This window comes from Notothenia coriiceps, unplaced genomic scaffold, assembly GCF_000735185.1.
Source record: "Notothenia coriiceps isolate Sejong01 unplaced genomic scaffold, NC01 NC01_scaffold00003191, whole genome shotgun sequence".
Classification (NCBI taxonomy): domain Eukaryota; kingdom Metazoa; phylum Chordata; class Actinopteri; order Perciformes; family Nototheniidae; genus Notothenia; species Notothenia coriiceps.
The window spans coordinates 178,591-192,071 of NW_011335892.1; the positions used below are offsets into that span (position 1 = coordinate 178,591).

Consider the following 13,481-nt stretch of genomic DNA (forward strand, 5'->3'; position numbering starts at 1 on the left):
CCCCCCCCCTCGGGTTGTTTGATGTCTGTTTGCCAAATAAAGTGCAAGTACCACAGAGGTGATAGCTTGCAACCAGTATGCACATTATGGACAGCTTGTGCGTATTTTTTCGTCTTTTAAATAGTAAGAACAGAGTGGAAACAATTCCTGCATGAGAATTGCCTGTGGCCTTGTGGGGTGTTGGCCCAGCTCTCCGTTTATTTTGATGGTAATAATTAAATAAAAATGCAGCGTAATATGCGAGAACTCAAGGTTTTGCTCTGTAGACGTGATCTGCGATTTTGGGAAAGGTTTAGGATAATGTGGATAATAATACGCACACAGTTAAACCCTTTTGGGAATATCCACATTAAGATGAAGTTAAGAATGCATTTTCTCTAAAATAAAAACAATCTCAGTATATTGTTAATTTTATATTATTTCAATCTGTAATCCATTTATTATCAGCTAAACTATTAAGAACTCCAACAAATATAAAGCTAGATTTGTTTTTTTATGTTAACGCCTCTAGTGCGCAATTTGCTCATTGTTTAATAACATTAATTGAATTTGTCTGTTAAATTTTACAAGCTCAATATTTACAACATGCATTTTAAATGTGCTGTTGTCTCCTGGTGTTCACCACCACTGCTCGCACCATTTGATTTTAAAAGGAGAAAACCACAAGCACCACATTACACATATTTTTAGCTCTATTTAAGTGTAACGTTACACCGAGGCACTGGCTGCTCCCAGTCATCAGAGTTAATTTGTTGAGGGTGGTGATGATGGCGAGATATAGGCCCATACAAGTGATAACGGCAGTGTAAATAATAAACGGGTTTAACGGAGGGTTAAGCAGGGAGGAACCGGGAACCACCAGTAATAGTAATAGGAACTTATTTCATAAATATTCGGCCATCGTGAATCAACTCAGTGGATCAATAACACAAATACTGCATATTTTGTTCATCTTTGTCTATCTATTTTTAATATCTTTATACATTTGAATTTTATTATTTTCACAACTTGTTTCAACATATGATCTATATTTTATATTTAACCCTAACCCAAATATTGCTTTACATTATATAAAATGCAATTATTTAATATCCAGTAACTGTTTTATTTGGTATATAGGTATAGTTTAACATCGTAATTACTGCCAAACTAATACCTGCAACTAACAAGACACATTTTGTAACTGAACTATTCCTGCTCAATTTTCATCTTATTCACATTTTCCCAAATAAAATTTCATTCATTTTTAAAGTAGTAATCTCGTGTTTGTTTTCTTTTGACTATTGGAAATGTAGTGCTGCAATATCTTCGTAAAACTACATATGCTGTAATGTGAATCATTACTTGTTGATAGCCTGCACATTTACATTGATGTGGAAATATCTTGTCTAAATCACAAAATGTGGTTATTGTTAAAAAAAATACATCATACGCTTAAATGCGTCTAAAGTGTGTAAATTAGTATAGGCCCCAAAACAACTACATTGTTTAAGTAAATGTGAGAGGGAAAATAAGTATTTTAGACTTATTTTAGATGACCTGCATAACTTGTTGGTGTTTGGCAGTTTTGTCCGTAAAATGTGTTAAATGCAAAATGCAGAACAAGGCCATTGGAAGATGTCTGCATCTGATACAGTCGAATCAAATGAATAATGCACTTTGTAAAGTTATTTGAGATAGGCTATAGGCGCTCTTTCAGCCTTGAGCTGCTTAGTTTCTTTAATATAGTGGTGGTTGAAACGTGTTTAGGTGAGCAGCAATAGTAGGGTGCTTACGTGTCCTATAAAGTACCTCGTAAAATCAGGCCTCTAAAAACATACTGTATCTTTTTGTGCAACCAAGAAGGGATTTTAAAAGCAGAAGCAGGTTAGGATACTGTAGCATTTATTTTACTCATCACTTCTTTTTTATTTTCTGTTTTACAGAAAACAGATCCAACGTATGAATTCATAATTCTTAGCTTTAAAACTAGAGGTTGTTATAGGAGAGCGGGTGAGTATTTAATGACCAAAGGGATTGATTTATCCTTTATTGTTCAGCCTTTATGATCACGTGTGACTGCTACCCAATGGCGTGGCAGCTTGTCTCCCCATTACTAGCTCACTGTAGTTCTCTGTGGGGCCAAGTTGCTACTTGATTTCTCCACATTGTTATTTTGTGAGGCTGGCTTTACTGCGTGTGAATGTGTGTGTGGTGTGTGTGTGCGCGTTTTACTTTTTGCATGTATCTGTTGTATGACTGCGTACATGTAATTTCTCTGCCATGTCGACATCCGGAACACTAACTAGTTACTACGTCGATTCCCTCATTCTGCCCGAGAGCGAGGAGCTCTCTGTTCCGAGATACCCCTCCGGTCCTGGGCTCCAGCACTCCAGGCATCCCGCCTCCATCAGCGACCACAGCGAGCTCGGGACCTGCACTTTCCCGTCCAAACCTCCGGTATTCGGGCCATCATGGAGCCACGTCCCTGCTCAGTTCCCGGGCAGTGTTTCCTCTATGTACCATCACCACTACGGGCATCATCAAGGCCCGGTCGGTGCAGATACAGATAGCCGCTATCAGTCATGGCTGCTGGAGCCTATGTCCGGTTCCCTGCCCATGGCCGGATTACCGACGACCCATCACTACGGAATCAAACCGGAGGGTCTAGGGGCGCGAGCTGACGGCGCGCTGCCCGGCTCTCACACGGCGCTGCTGCTCTCTGATTACGCCAACGGAACCGTAGCAACGGCATCACCGGGGGAAAAGGACGCACTGTCCGTCCACGCAGGGGACACGAGCGGAGAAGCTGAAGAGAAACCAGGCCTGGATCCAAGTAAGTCACTGCAGAGTCCCCAATGTTTATAGTCTACTATTTATACCACATTTAGCTGTGAGGATTGGGTGCGTGATGGGGGTGCGCGTCTGAACAGATGCCATTCTGAACGTGCCATTTCCTTATGGGGACTGTTAATGGCCCAGCTCCCATTGCTATAAGGTAACCTTTCGCAGCTTTTAAAGTGGCCGTGTGTTGAGAGAAATAGTTTTATTTGGTGTAGCTTTGGTGTAGTCATTTTCTTCTCATCTTAGAGTTTTTTTCTTTTTCTGAGTCCAATTATGAGTAATGTTTGTTTTCGAATTGGGTTACTCAGCACCGAGGCCTCACACAAATTTCGCCCCCCCCCCTCACTTTTTCCAGATAACCCTGTGGCCAACTGGCTCCACGCGAGTGCCACGAGAAAAAAACGCTGTCCGTACACCAAGTACCAGATCCTGGAGCTGGAGAAAGAATTCCTCTTTAACGCCTACCTGACCAGGGACCGTAGGTATGAGGTGGCGAGGCAGTTAAACCTCACCGAGAGACAGGTTAAAATCTGGTTCCAGAACCGCAGGATGAAGATGAAGAAGTTTAATAAAGAGGGCGCACCGAAAGGGATTGACTGAACCTTTAGACATTTGGCTGTTGGCGAGCTTTGTGCGTGGAAGCTCTTAACTCTGCTGGACCTTGTTTTTAAACTTCATTGTCTTATTGTTCTATATAACAGAAGCTATTAGGCTTAATTGTCCTGTAAAAAAAAGCATGTTGGGCTTTAGTTTGATGCGACTACCTTTATATTGCACAATTTTAACGGTGCCCACTCGTTTTGTATTTGTTCTTTTATTATTTTGATTTTAATTAATACCTCGTTAAAGTGTATTAGTTGGCCTGGTCCATGTGCTCGTTTGTGTATGGATGTTTAGCTGCGTGTTCCGGTTCTTAGCTATATTTGTTGTCCATCTCAGAGTCACCTGAGCGTAGTTTGTAAAAATGTATTAATTTTATTGTTGTTTCTCCCTTACTGCTTAGAACTATGACTGATGACCCTGAGTTTGAATCTAACATTGGAGCCGTATTACAGACTGGTTGCATTTTGAAGTAGGTGGTGAATAGACCTCAGAAACCTCTTGAAGATGCTAAAATACTAAATTAAAAGATGTTATGGAAGCTAAATCACACGACACGATTGACTACCTATGTCTTTCAACTACCTACAATAACCTTTTTTTCGATGGCAGATTATAGGCTAGGTTTGCTTGCATTTGATGCTGGAATTTCAGGGAGTAACATTTTGGAAGTACATACTGTTTGTTAGTGAGAGAAATTTAAATAAAACACTGTAGGCTACTTAATGAATACCTCACGGTCTGCTGACCGTCTGACTTTTGGTTCACAAATGTAATTTGTACTTTATTTATTAAATAAAACAAATTATATCTGCGAATGCATGCACGTCACATTTTTATTTCACGTCGGCTTCACACTGAAATTATAGTTTTTTATAAATGATTGCTTGCTGCATAAAAAGTATTTTTTTGGACGCTGATTGCACTCCGGTTAATATGAAGGTTATTGCTGTCAACTAGATATCAACCCCCCTCCCACACACACACACACACACACACACACACACACACACACACACACACACAATATATAAATAACATCAATCAATAATTTTCATTTTGCAATACAGAAATATCAATTTATTGGACATTCATTTATGGAGAATTAGGCCCAATACAATTAAATAACATCTTAAATGTGTTTTAAAAAACGTTTAAAGCTTTCCATTTTGCAGCACCAAAACACACCAACACTAATAAACGCACACACTTAAAGGGGAATTTGTGCGTGTTCTTGGATTGGGGACGGAGCTGCGTCTTGGCAGAGGATGTTGTTAGCTGTATACAGCCGTAAAAGACAATTACCGCTATAACCTTTTATGGGGTGCAAAGCGCTGCGAGGCGAGAGGACACAAAACAAAAAAAGACATCGAGGTCTTCGACAGCTGAAGCCCGAAATAATGCAGCCGATGTGTTGCTGTTCAGCTCAGATATGACAAGGACGCTCAGCAAAAAGCTCCATCATTAGCACATGTCGACATAACCAATCTACAACACTAAAATTATGAAATATAACAACTCAGAGGATTTAAAAGGCAGCTTGTACTCAAAAGGTAAATACCAAAGGTTTTAGAGAAGAGTTCTATCTTTAAAACAGGACGTTTGCAAGGCCGGTTCAAGTCTCTGCATGTTGGAAAAAATATTTGGCACAAGGACATAGCAAATACGAGAAGCAACAAATCACATTTCAGCTAGCTGCAGAGCTTTACATCTGATGCTCGATCAGCATGCTTCTGTCATACACCAGGTTGTTAAGTTCTCTTAAACACAACACATCTACTGGGAGATTACTGTAGTTAGAGGGTAAATAGGACTTTAGTCAAACTAACTGGAGTGCTGTTGTGACGCGTTAGGGGACGCAGATGGACCCAAACTTCAAAGGCTCGAGCAGAGACAGTGCAATAAAACGCCTGGTCTGCTACACTGTCTGGCATTCCAGTTGTAATGGCTTTATGGCCGTCCAGACACAATTAGGCCGTTTCCAGAATGGCACCCATTTGTTTTTTCTTCTCTTTACGTGGGACTGCACCTTGGACAAAAGGCCGAGCGGAAATGATCAGCTTTATTGGACTCTCCCCGACGGGGACGTTCAGGACTCATGGTCATTTGGAGAGATCCTTTGTTTCTACCTGGGAACCTTCCGCCCTCTGCTCCTTAGCTTGGCCCTTCCTAAAGGAGAAAGAGCCATAAAGCCAGCAGCTAGCTCCAAACACAGATAGGCCTACTGCTTATTCAAAAATACATCTGGACATTTCTGTTAAATCGGTACTTTGGATAAAATCACAACCGAAGAAACATACTGCTACATTTTGAGATATGTCTCTCCCTTTTTATCTCGTATTTAATCCTTGATTGCAGCAGGAAAACACAACGCCTGCGCACATGCTGCCTCTCCACCTTGCAGTCCCCACAAGTCCCCAGATGGTGGCGACACTGTTCCACAACATCACCCCACCATTTTTAACACTCCTCCCAATGAACCTGCACTGGGAAACAAACTGCAGTAACATTTTTTAAGAGACCACGCAAATAATTTCACACCTTTTTACAATCTCAGTGCAGAAACTGTTTCTCCAGCCTATGGCTCAGCAGAGAAGAAGCAAGAAGTGAGCACGCGGACTGCAGGATTACTGCTGCCGCCCTGCAGATAAAACGCTTTCTGTTCAATGTTTCTATTTCTTTAAGGTTTCGACGGCTTAATTGACGCATACCATTTCAAACTGAACTTGTAATAGTAGAAATAGTAAAGCAATAGTTAGATGAAATATAACATGAATAAGTATTAGTAATGTCCTAAAATATACTATTTCCATAAAGGGGTTTACAATTTTAATTATGAACACATAATAACGCAATCAGTTTTCCATGTCCTAAGATCAATATTTTACCTTAAAATATTTGGCAAATTCAGGGTATATTATGCATTATTATTTTTCAAATTTGAATAGTTATTTTTAATTGTCACTATAACCATTTGCTTTCTTGTAACTCTGCGTATTTATTAAAGACATGCTTTATGCCAATTTATTGAGATAACATTGTTAAGCCGTTAAAATCAAAGCAAATTTGGAGGATGAATTAGGTGTTATTATTATTATTATTATTATTATTATTATTATTATTATTATTATTATTATTATAATAAATGTTTCTAAATTCTCAACTAAGAAAATCTCGAAATATATTTTGGAAGAAAGTATTCAACACTATCTTGTTTAAACGTAAAAATAGAAACTTGCATTGTGCACTATTTCTGTACCGATATTTTTTACATAAATGATATAATCAACATATTTTCTTTAGCAAGCGACTGTAGGCCAATTTATGATTTAGAAGAGTAACAATAAAAATCACCTTCTGTCGGAATTATTATATTTTTAGTTCGAATATCAAACTATATTATCCAGCTATTATGTATTGTTTATAAGTGTATATGAACGAGTATGTGTCGATTATTACCTTCAGGAAGGCACAATGTATTCCGAGGTGGTAAACACAAATAAAATAATACATATTTTTAAATAGATGATTATTTGTAGTGGACTACTATGAAATATGACAAAAGCCCATGACCTTATACAACCTAAATTACCTCTAGATCACTGGGATTGTGATAATTTCTCTCGTGTGTGTTTACATGTATGTGTTTGTGTGTGAAGTGTTAATCCCACTCTGCAGTCTTGCACCATAATGAAACCCCTGTCTGCATGCTGATTGGTTTAGAGCTGCCAGGCCTGCGTCACGTGGATGAGTTCTTTGGTCCAGAGTAAAAATGGGGTTTGGTGTAAATCTAGGCTGTATTGCTGTCATATATCACGCTACCTCGTAAAAACGACACTGAGGATTCTGGGCCAACAAATCAGAGAGAAAAAATATGAGTTCTTATTATGTGGATGGTCTTCTTAGTAAATATACGACGGCTACTTCTCTCTTTCCAAACGTGGAGCGGGCTTCTTGCAGTATTGGACCCAGTGGAGAGGACTATGGCTCGGCTCACACAGCTGCGGCCATCGCCTTTGCACCGTCTCTGTCCGGAGTTTACAGCGTCAGCAATGCAGTGTACCAGAGCCGCCCCGTGTTTACTTCGGGATATGGCCGGGGGCAGGACGCACACCCACTGCACTGCAGCCTGTTTGACCAGAGCCGCCTGTTCACCGACAGCTGCTGCCATCCGGAGCCGGGACCCCTCACCTCGCCGCCGGACAAACAATACCGGATGTACCCCTGGATGAGAGGATCAGGTATTTGCTGATACTGTCTCTTATGCTATATGAAAGCCCCTCAGGTCAATGCTTTTACAAAACATTGGGATACTTACATTGGCCGTTAGTGGTTCAATTAATTTCGTGAAGCCATTGGTGTTGCATGGGAAGAATCGTAAAACTTTTATTGCGCAACTAATGAGTTCTGCAGCCATAAATTCATTTGGCCAGCGCTTCTGTGTGTTCAGTACGCAGAGACCTTGCCGCTGGGGGGTTTCTCTGCACTCCTATTACTCTTATAGCCTCTTCTCCCCTTTGTGGTTGTAAAAAAGAGGGCATGTTGTGTAAATCAGTTCTCTTGCACTCTGCAGCTCCTTTCTAATTGGGTCTGCACTGCAGAAGCTCTGGTATTTTCTAAAACTATTTGTTATGCACATTGCTGGATCAATATCCACCAGTATTGTCTGTTACATAAAGAAGTCAAGTGGATTTAGAATGAAAATAATTTGGAACATTGGCATTTGTTATAATTTTGAGGGTGAGGGTGTTGAGGCTGTAATCTAATTACTTATGGCTCCTTAGGTGCACAGAGCATCGCTGGCTTTTAATTGGAAAAGCATGCAGAGTTTCAAAGGAGGCATGCACCAAGTATCCCAGCAGGACTACTTTAAATAGATGCAGAGACATTTTAAAAATAATAATATCCCCTACTGATTTGAGGAGTGTGTTCGTATGAGTGTGTATTTGGTTAGGTGTAATGTACAAATGTAAGCCACAATTAATTGCGCAGTCACAACTAAATTAATGAGCCCCACAATAATTCCAAGTAAGCCTACACGTTTTTTATTGTCGTCATCAATTTCAACACCACTTTAATTTTTTTATAAATGCTTTATGAAGCGTCACATTTCATACATGTCGAGACAAATGTTTTATTGGAAGTGATACAGAGCTAGTGCATTTTATCTTACAGATCCAAACAGAAAGCGGGGACGGCAGACGTACTCCCGGTACCAGACGCTGGAGCTGGAGAAGGAGTTCCACTTTAACCGGTACCTGACCCGCAGGAGGAGGGTCGAGGTAGCCCATGCCCTCTGCCTCACAGAGAGGCAAATCAAAATTTGGTTTCAGAACCGCAGGATGAAGTGGAAGAAGGACAACAAGGGGGGCCCGGTGCCGGCCCCCGGGGAAAAGGACGATGGTATCCAGGCGGTTTCAGAGGCCGGAGAGCCCGAAGCTGGTGAAACACGGAGCCCCGGTTTGGAGTCAGAAACGGCTGCAAAGTAACAAAAGACACGCACGGACAGAGGATTAAATGGAAGAACCACAACATTAGAATGCGTAAGGGATATATCCCAAATGTTTACCATGCCATTCATGCACTCAGAGCTGTATGCTGATTAATTACACGACAGCTGAAGGCAATAATGTAATAAACATTTAACAGTAGGCTGCATGCCACTATTTCAAACCCAAAATACATAATAAGGCTCCGCATGGAATACCGATATGAACTGCCTATCCATATGATATATATTTTTTAAATATGCAAGAAAATGTAACCTGATTATCTACTGAATTAACATTCCTTAACGAAAGACTACCTATTTTATGTTTCACATTTTCTTGCTCGCATTAAAACACCGACACAATGAATTCAGCGCAATTTGAAATGGATTGTAAAATAAACGAATCTACCTATTCGAGTATTTTTCTCCACAGACTATTGCAACTTTTATGAAACAAGTAGGCTATTATTTTTGCGCATATGTGCCTTATTTTGAGTAGGCGAATTACAAATAAATGTCTTGTTAGTTAAATGCATCCAACTGTGATTTAGATGGTTCTGTACATTTCAGTAACTGTTACTTTTTAGTGATATTTTTAAATATAACTCACTTAGAATGTAAATGTACCTGTTTTCGACACCTGGCTACTATTTGCCCCTCATACATCCCATCATAACAACTATATTTGTTTGTTTTGATATGACCTTCATATGTAACCTACCTCAGATTCCAGGAAAGTCAGCTATAGCTTATTATTGCAACACCCTCACGTGAACGTTTGAAGTCTTATCCTTGCAATTATAAAACTATTCTTGCCTTTTTTATTCAGAAATATGTTCAGGTTAAATGACTAGCTGTCTGTGAATGCTAAAACAAAAATAAACGCATGCACTTTTATTTTAACAGCAGTACATTTTAGTAGCCGAAAAAAGGCATTTATTTTTGTTCGTGTACAATAAGTAAACTCAAAATGTGCAAAAACTGTGATGTATACCTATTTAGTGCCAACGTTTAGTTGTATAAGTAATATGTAAACCAATAAATATTTTTAAAAAAACGTATACCTCTGGGGATGTTTTAAATAATGAAAATATATTTGAATGACATTACATGCTTTTTCTATTACCAAGCATTTGTTTGCATGTCATATTAAGTTACCCACATCAAATATGATCATAATCATCAGTCATAACATGTACCGGTTGAGTAATAATATGTTGCTTCCAGTCAGTGCTGTTGACTGACGCCAATATCATGTTGCATGTAATGAAACTTGTTGCAGTCCATTATGAGTGTAAGGTAAACACTTTAGTTTGGGAATGTGAACTATGAGGATGCGAGATGGGGCAGGCTGCAGATGAAGGGAAATTGCTGTTGAACTCTGCATTCCCTCTGTCCTCGGTAAGATGGCGCCTGACGGTGACCTGCCCCCTTCCTTCTCCTTTCTCTCCCCCTTCTCCCCCCCTCCCTTCGCTTCCCATCTCCTCCAGCACTGGGTCATAAATCCGTTGTTGTTTATGAAAATTTACAACATGGCAATACTACTTTACGACCCGACTCGTCTTCCCATTGGTCGCAGCTTGTCACGTGGCAGGGAGCCATGAACATGAACTTTTTATATATAATTTCCAATAGTGGAATAGAGCAGCCTTTCATTTAACGGTCTCGGGCTTCAATGCGGCTGTTTTCCACCAGCGACCTTCTACAGTTTTATACCGGTTTTGGAATTTGGAGTTTTCTCTCGGTCGGGCAGGAGCTTACTTTGTGTCATGACTGGATCGTTGAGGGTGCCCTGCTGTCGTTTGGGCATGATGGGTGGACGGAGCCCCGGTGCGTCACTGACCCCCAGGATTCCCAGTTTCCGTCCGGGGACTCAGCTGGATACCTCCCTCCGTCACCGGCCGTCAGCACCTGCCAACTCCCTCTCCTCACCTCCCCCTGTTCACAGGCAGAAACCATCACAAGGTAAGACAAATTAAACGTATTACTCTGTTTGCTTTTTCTATCAATTTACAATGATCAACCTTTAGAATAATACAGTTGTGTTCAAGTATTGCTACTTATTGTTTTCTGGTTAAATATCCAGCGGTTGGAAGACATGGTTAAATGTTATTTGATTTGATTATGATTTAAATTGCGGAAGCTTAAGATCTGATTAAGCGGAGATGAGTTAACACAAGTGCTGTTTTATCTTCCTGTTGGCTTTTGCATGCTTTCTATGCCGTATTTGTTTGTTGTTGGATTTGAATGTGGATGGACCTTTTGATGCAAAAATCATTAGGCAGATGCCATCTAAAAGAGGTGCTCTTTAACGCCCTCCTGTGGACACACTGGAGTTGCTTTGGTTGCAGCTTTGTCCGTTTTTGCTGCAAATGTCCTGCAGTGCAGGCTGGAGAGACAAGTCTAATTTACTTGTGTGTTTAAATGCACCATGCTTTACTGTGTTATTAACCACACAGGTGCATGCTGGATGATGCACATTGAATTGATAAACAGGCACATTTTCAGTGACAAAAACAGGATTATTTTATCGCATAAATGACCTTAAATAAACATAGAGGCTTCCCTCCAATCGAATTCAGACAAGTTAAACATTTCGGTTGGATATAAATTATTTGCACTCTGTAATTGCACATAAACATGGTTAATGCTGTTTCTTTGAATGCATTTAGCGAGCCCAATGTAGAATATTGAGACACTGCAGTGATTTGTTTCTTGCGATAAATTACTAGTCGATCAACTTCTGAAGATTTAAATTCAAAGCATGGACAGATTATTGCAAGATATTAATCCTGCAAAAGGGAATGTATAGTTACTTTAATCAAATATGGTGTGCATTGTCCATATCTGAAATCTGCATATTACAATTGTAATGCACAAAACCAATCGAGCTTTGCTTTGACTGCTCTTGCTTTCAATATCCAATCGTTTTTTTCTCCAGTATTTTTGAGGATCGCTTTGCTGTTCGTATTCTATCAAATATATATGTTTCTATCTAAATAATTAGCCTGAATGTGAATACAGTTCGTTCAAGACGTTTTACAGCCGTGTGTAATTTAGGCATAAAGTGCAATTAAAATATTCTCAGTAAGTATTTAATTGCTATACTCTAAGACGCTGGTGTGTATGTGTGCAAATGTGCCTGCAGAGTGCACTGCCCTCCTTTTTTCTGCAGCTTTGGCCCCCTCGCTCCCAGCCCAACGTGTTTGACACCAGTGCGCACTCACTTCTTTCATCTCCTTTCTTTTTGCTCCTTATTTAGTTCCTGGGTGTGTCCCTGGCTTGAAATAATGTTCGTGGGAACTTTGTTGCCATTGGCCAGCCATAAATCAGCTGTTGGAGCATGACTGAACACACACCCCATAGGTCTTCTCTTAGTGTGGGCCAACTGGATTTTGTGAGCACGGTATTCACCCTTCCTCACACCGTGCGTTCTGGGGGCTTGTTACCGCAAAGGGAGCACATACCTGAAGCAGAATAAATAATATCTGGTTCACTATGTTTGTCAGAAACACATGATGGGGCTTGTGCTGTGTAAAGGGGCTGCTGTTGGGAAACAGCATGTTAAAGAAAGCAAAGGACAAGCCGCTGCCTTCAAGAGACGAAAGTGCCATAAAAATTCCACAAAGAGAAAACCAAACGGACGAGGCGTCATGCCACCATTTAGGCGTCGTGTCTGTTTGCGGGTCTTCTGATTTTGTACTCCTGCTCAGGGTGAACATTGGTCATAGTAGATGATTTATAATGTGTGCATTGGCCAGGGTACATTTAGAGCCAGAAATACTTAGTTTTTTTCTAACGTATAGGGCAACGTTTTCCCTGAGAGTTTGAATTATGTTTTGATAACCATCTCATGCTTCTGTTGTATTCTAATCGACCGATGAGACAATTGCTTCAAAACTTTTATGGCAATATCACAAAAAATGGTATATCATAAAAAGATGTAACGCAATAAAAGGAACATAAAATACTACGATGATACCTTTTTGTGATGTAACGTTCAGCCATCCGAATGGATGCATTAGGGCACAATGCAAATATCGAAACTATTAATTATCATCTGTATAAGGCAGGAAATAATTTTGCATTAAACATTTTGGCCCCATTTCATCCATTCATCGTTTCGAATATTTCCTTTCTCAATAACTTCAAATTGCGTCTCTTGTTTTTATAAATTGAACGGTGACTGCACACAAATCGACACCAAGCTGCCCATAGAACACATTGGGTTTTGTTCTCGATCTGTTGATATATCCAAAGCATAAAAGCACACAAAAAAACAATTGAAAAGATGTTGAGTGTTCAATTCAATATAATGAGGTTTTGCTTTCATACGAAAGCGTAATAAAACCCAGTAGCACGCAACAACTTATTATATAATTGGAGAGCTTGTTGTTGGAAATCTTTACATTTTAAATAGCCTAAAATAGACAGTATCGTGGCTTTACGCGCGTTCATAGCCTATACTTAAATGTATTAATTCTTCAACGTGGCATAAAGTACAGGCCTCGAATGGAAGTTTATGTGTTAATATTCGATAATGTGATGTTTAGCTTTTATCCTACCC

The 13,481-nt window shown here is 39.9% G+C and overlaps 4 protein-coding genes across 4 annotated transcripts in view; all 4 read left to right on the plus strand.

The window, feature by feature from the left end:
• Positions 1 to 1,254, plus strand: part of LOC104941130 (homeobox protein Hox-A10) — a 5,752-nt gene extending 4,498 nt beyond the window's left edge. The window contains exon 2 of the mRNA XM_010766181.1: positions 1 to 1,254. This exon is cut by the window's left edge and continues 2,377 nt beyond it. The gene's annotated coding sequence lies outside the window, so the exon portion shown is untranslated.
• Positions 1,255 to 1,991: 737 nt separating this feature from the next.
• On the plus strand, positions 1,992 to 4,260 carry hoxa9a (homeobox A9a). Its single transcript, XM_010766184.1, has 2 exons — positions 1,992 to 2,815; positions 3,179 to 4,260. Exons 1-2 carry the CDS (start codon positions 2,263 to 2,265, stop codon positions 3,421 to 3,423), a joined length of 798 nt encoding a protein of 265 aa, XP_010764486.1. The 5' UTR covers positions 1,992 to 2,262; the 3' UTR covers positions 3,424 to 4,260.
• Positions 4,261 to 6,674: 2,414 nt separating this feature from the next.
• Positions 6,675 to 9,948, plus strand: LOC104941138 (homeobox protein Hox-A7-like). The gene is given in 3 exon segments (XM_010766191.1): positions 6,675 to 7,664; positions 8,599 to 8,865; positions 8,868 to 9,948. Coding segments are annotated over 3 exon segments (792 nt in total). The 5' UTR covers positions 6,675 to 7,297; the 3' UTR covers positions 9,026 to 9,948.
• A 755-nt stretch (positions 9,949 to 10,703) lies between these two features.
• hoxa3a (homeobox A3a) overlaps positions 10,704 to 13,481 on the plus strand; it is a 30,360-nt gene continuing 27,582 nt past the window's right edge. Inside the window, exon 1 of the mRNA XM_010766186.1 lies at positions 10,704 to 10,879. The gene's annotated coding sequence lies outside the window, so the exon portion shown is untranslated. The remainder of the gene's footprint in view (positions 10,880 to 13,481) is intronic.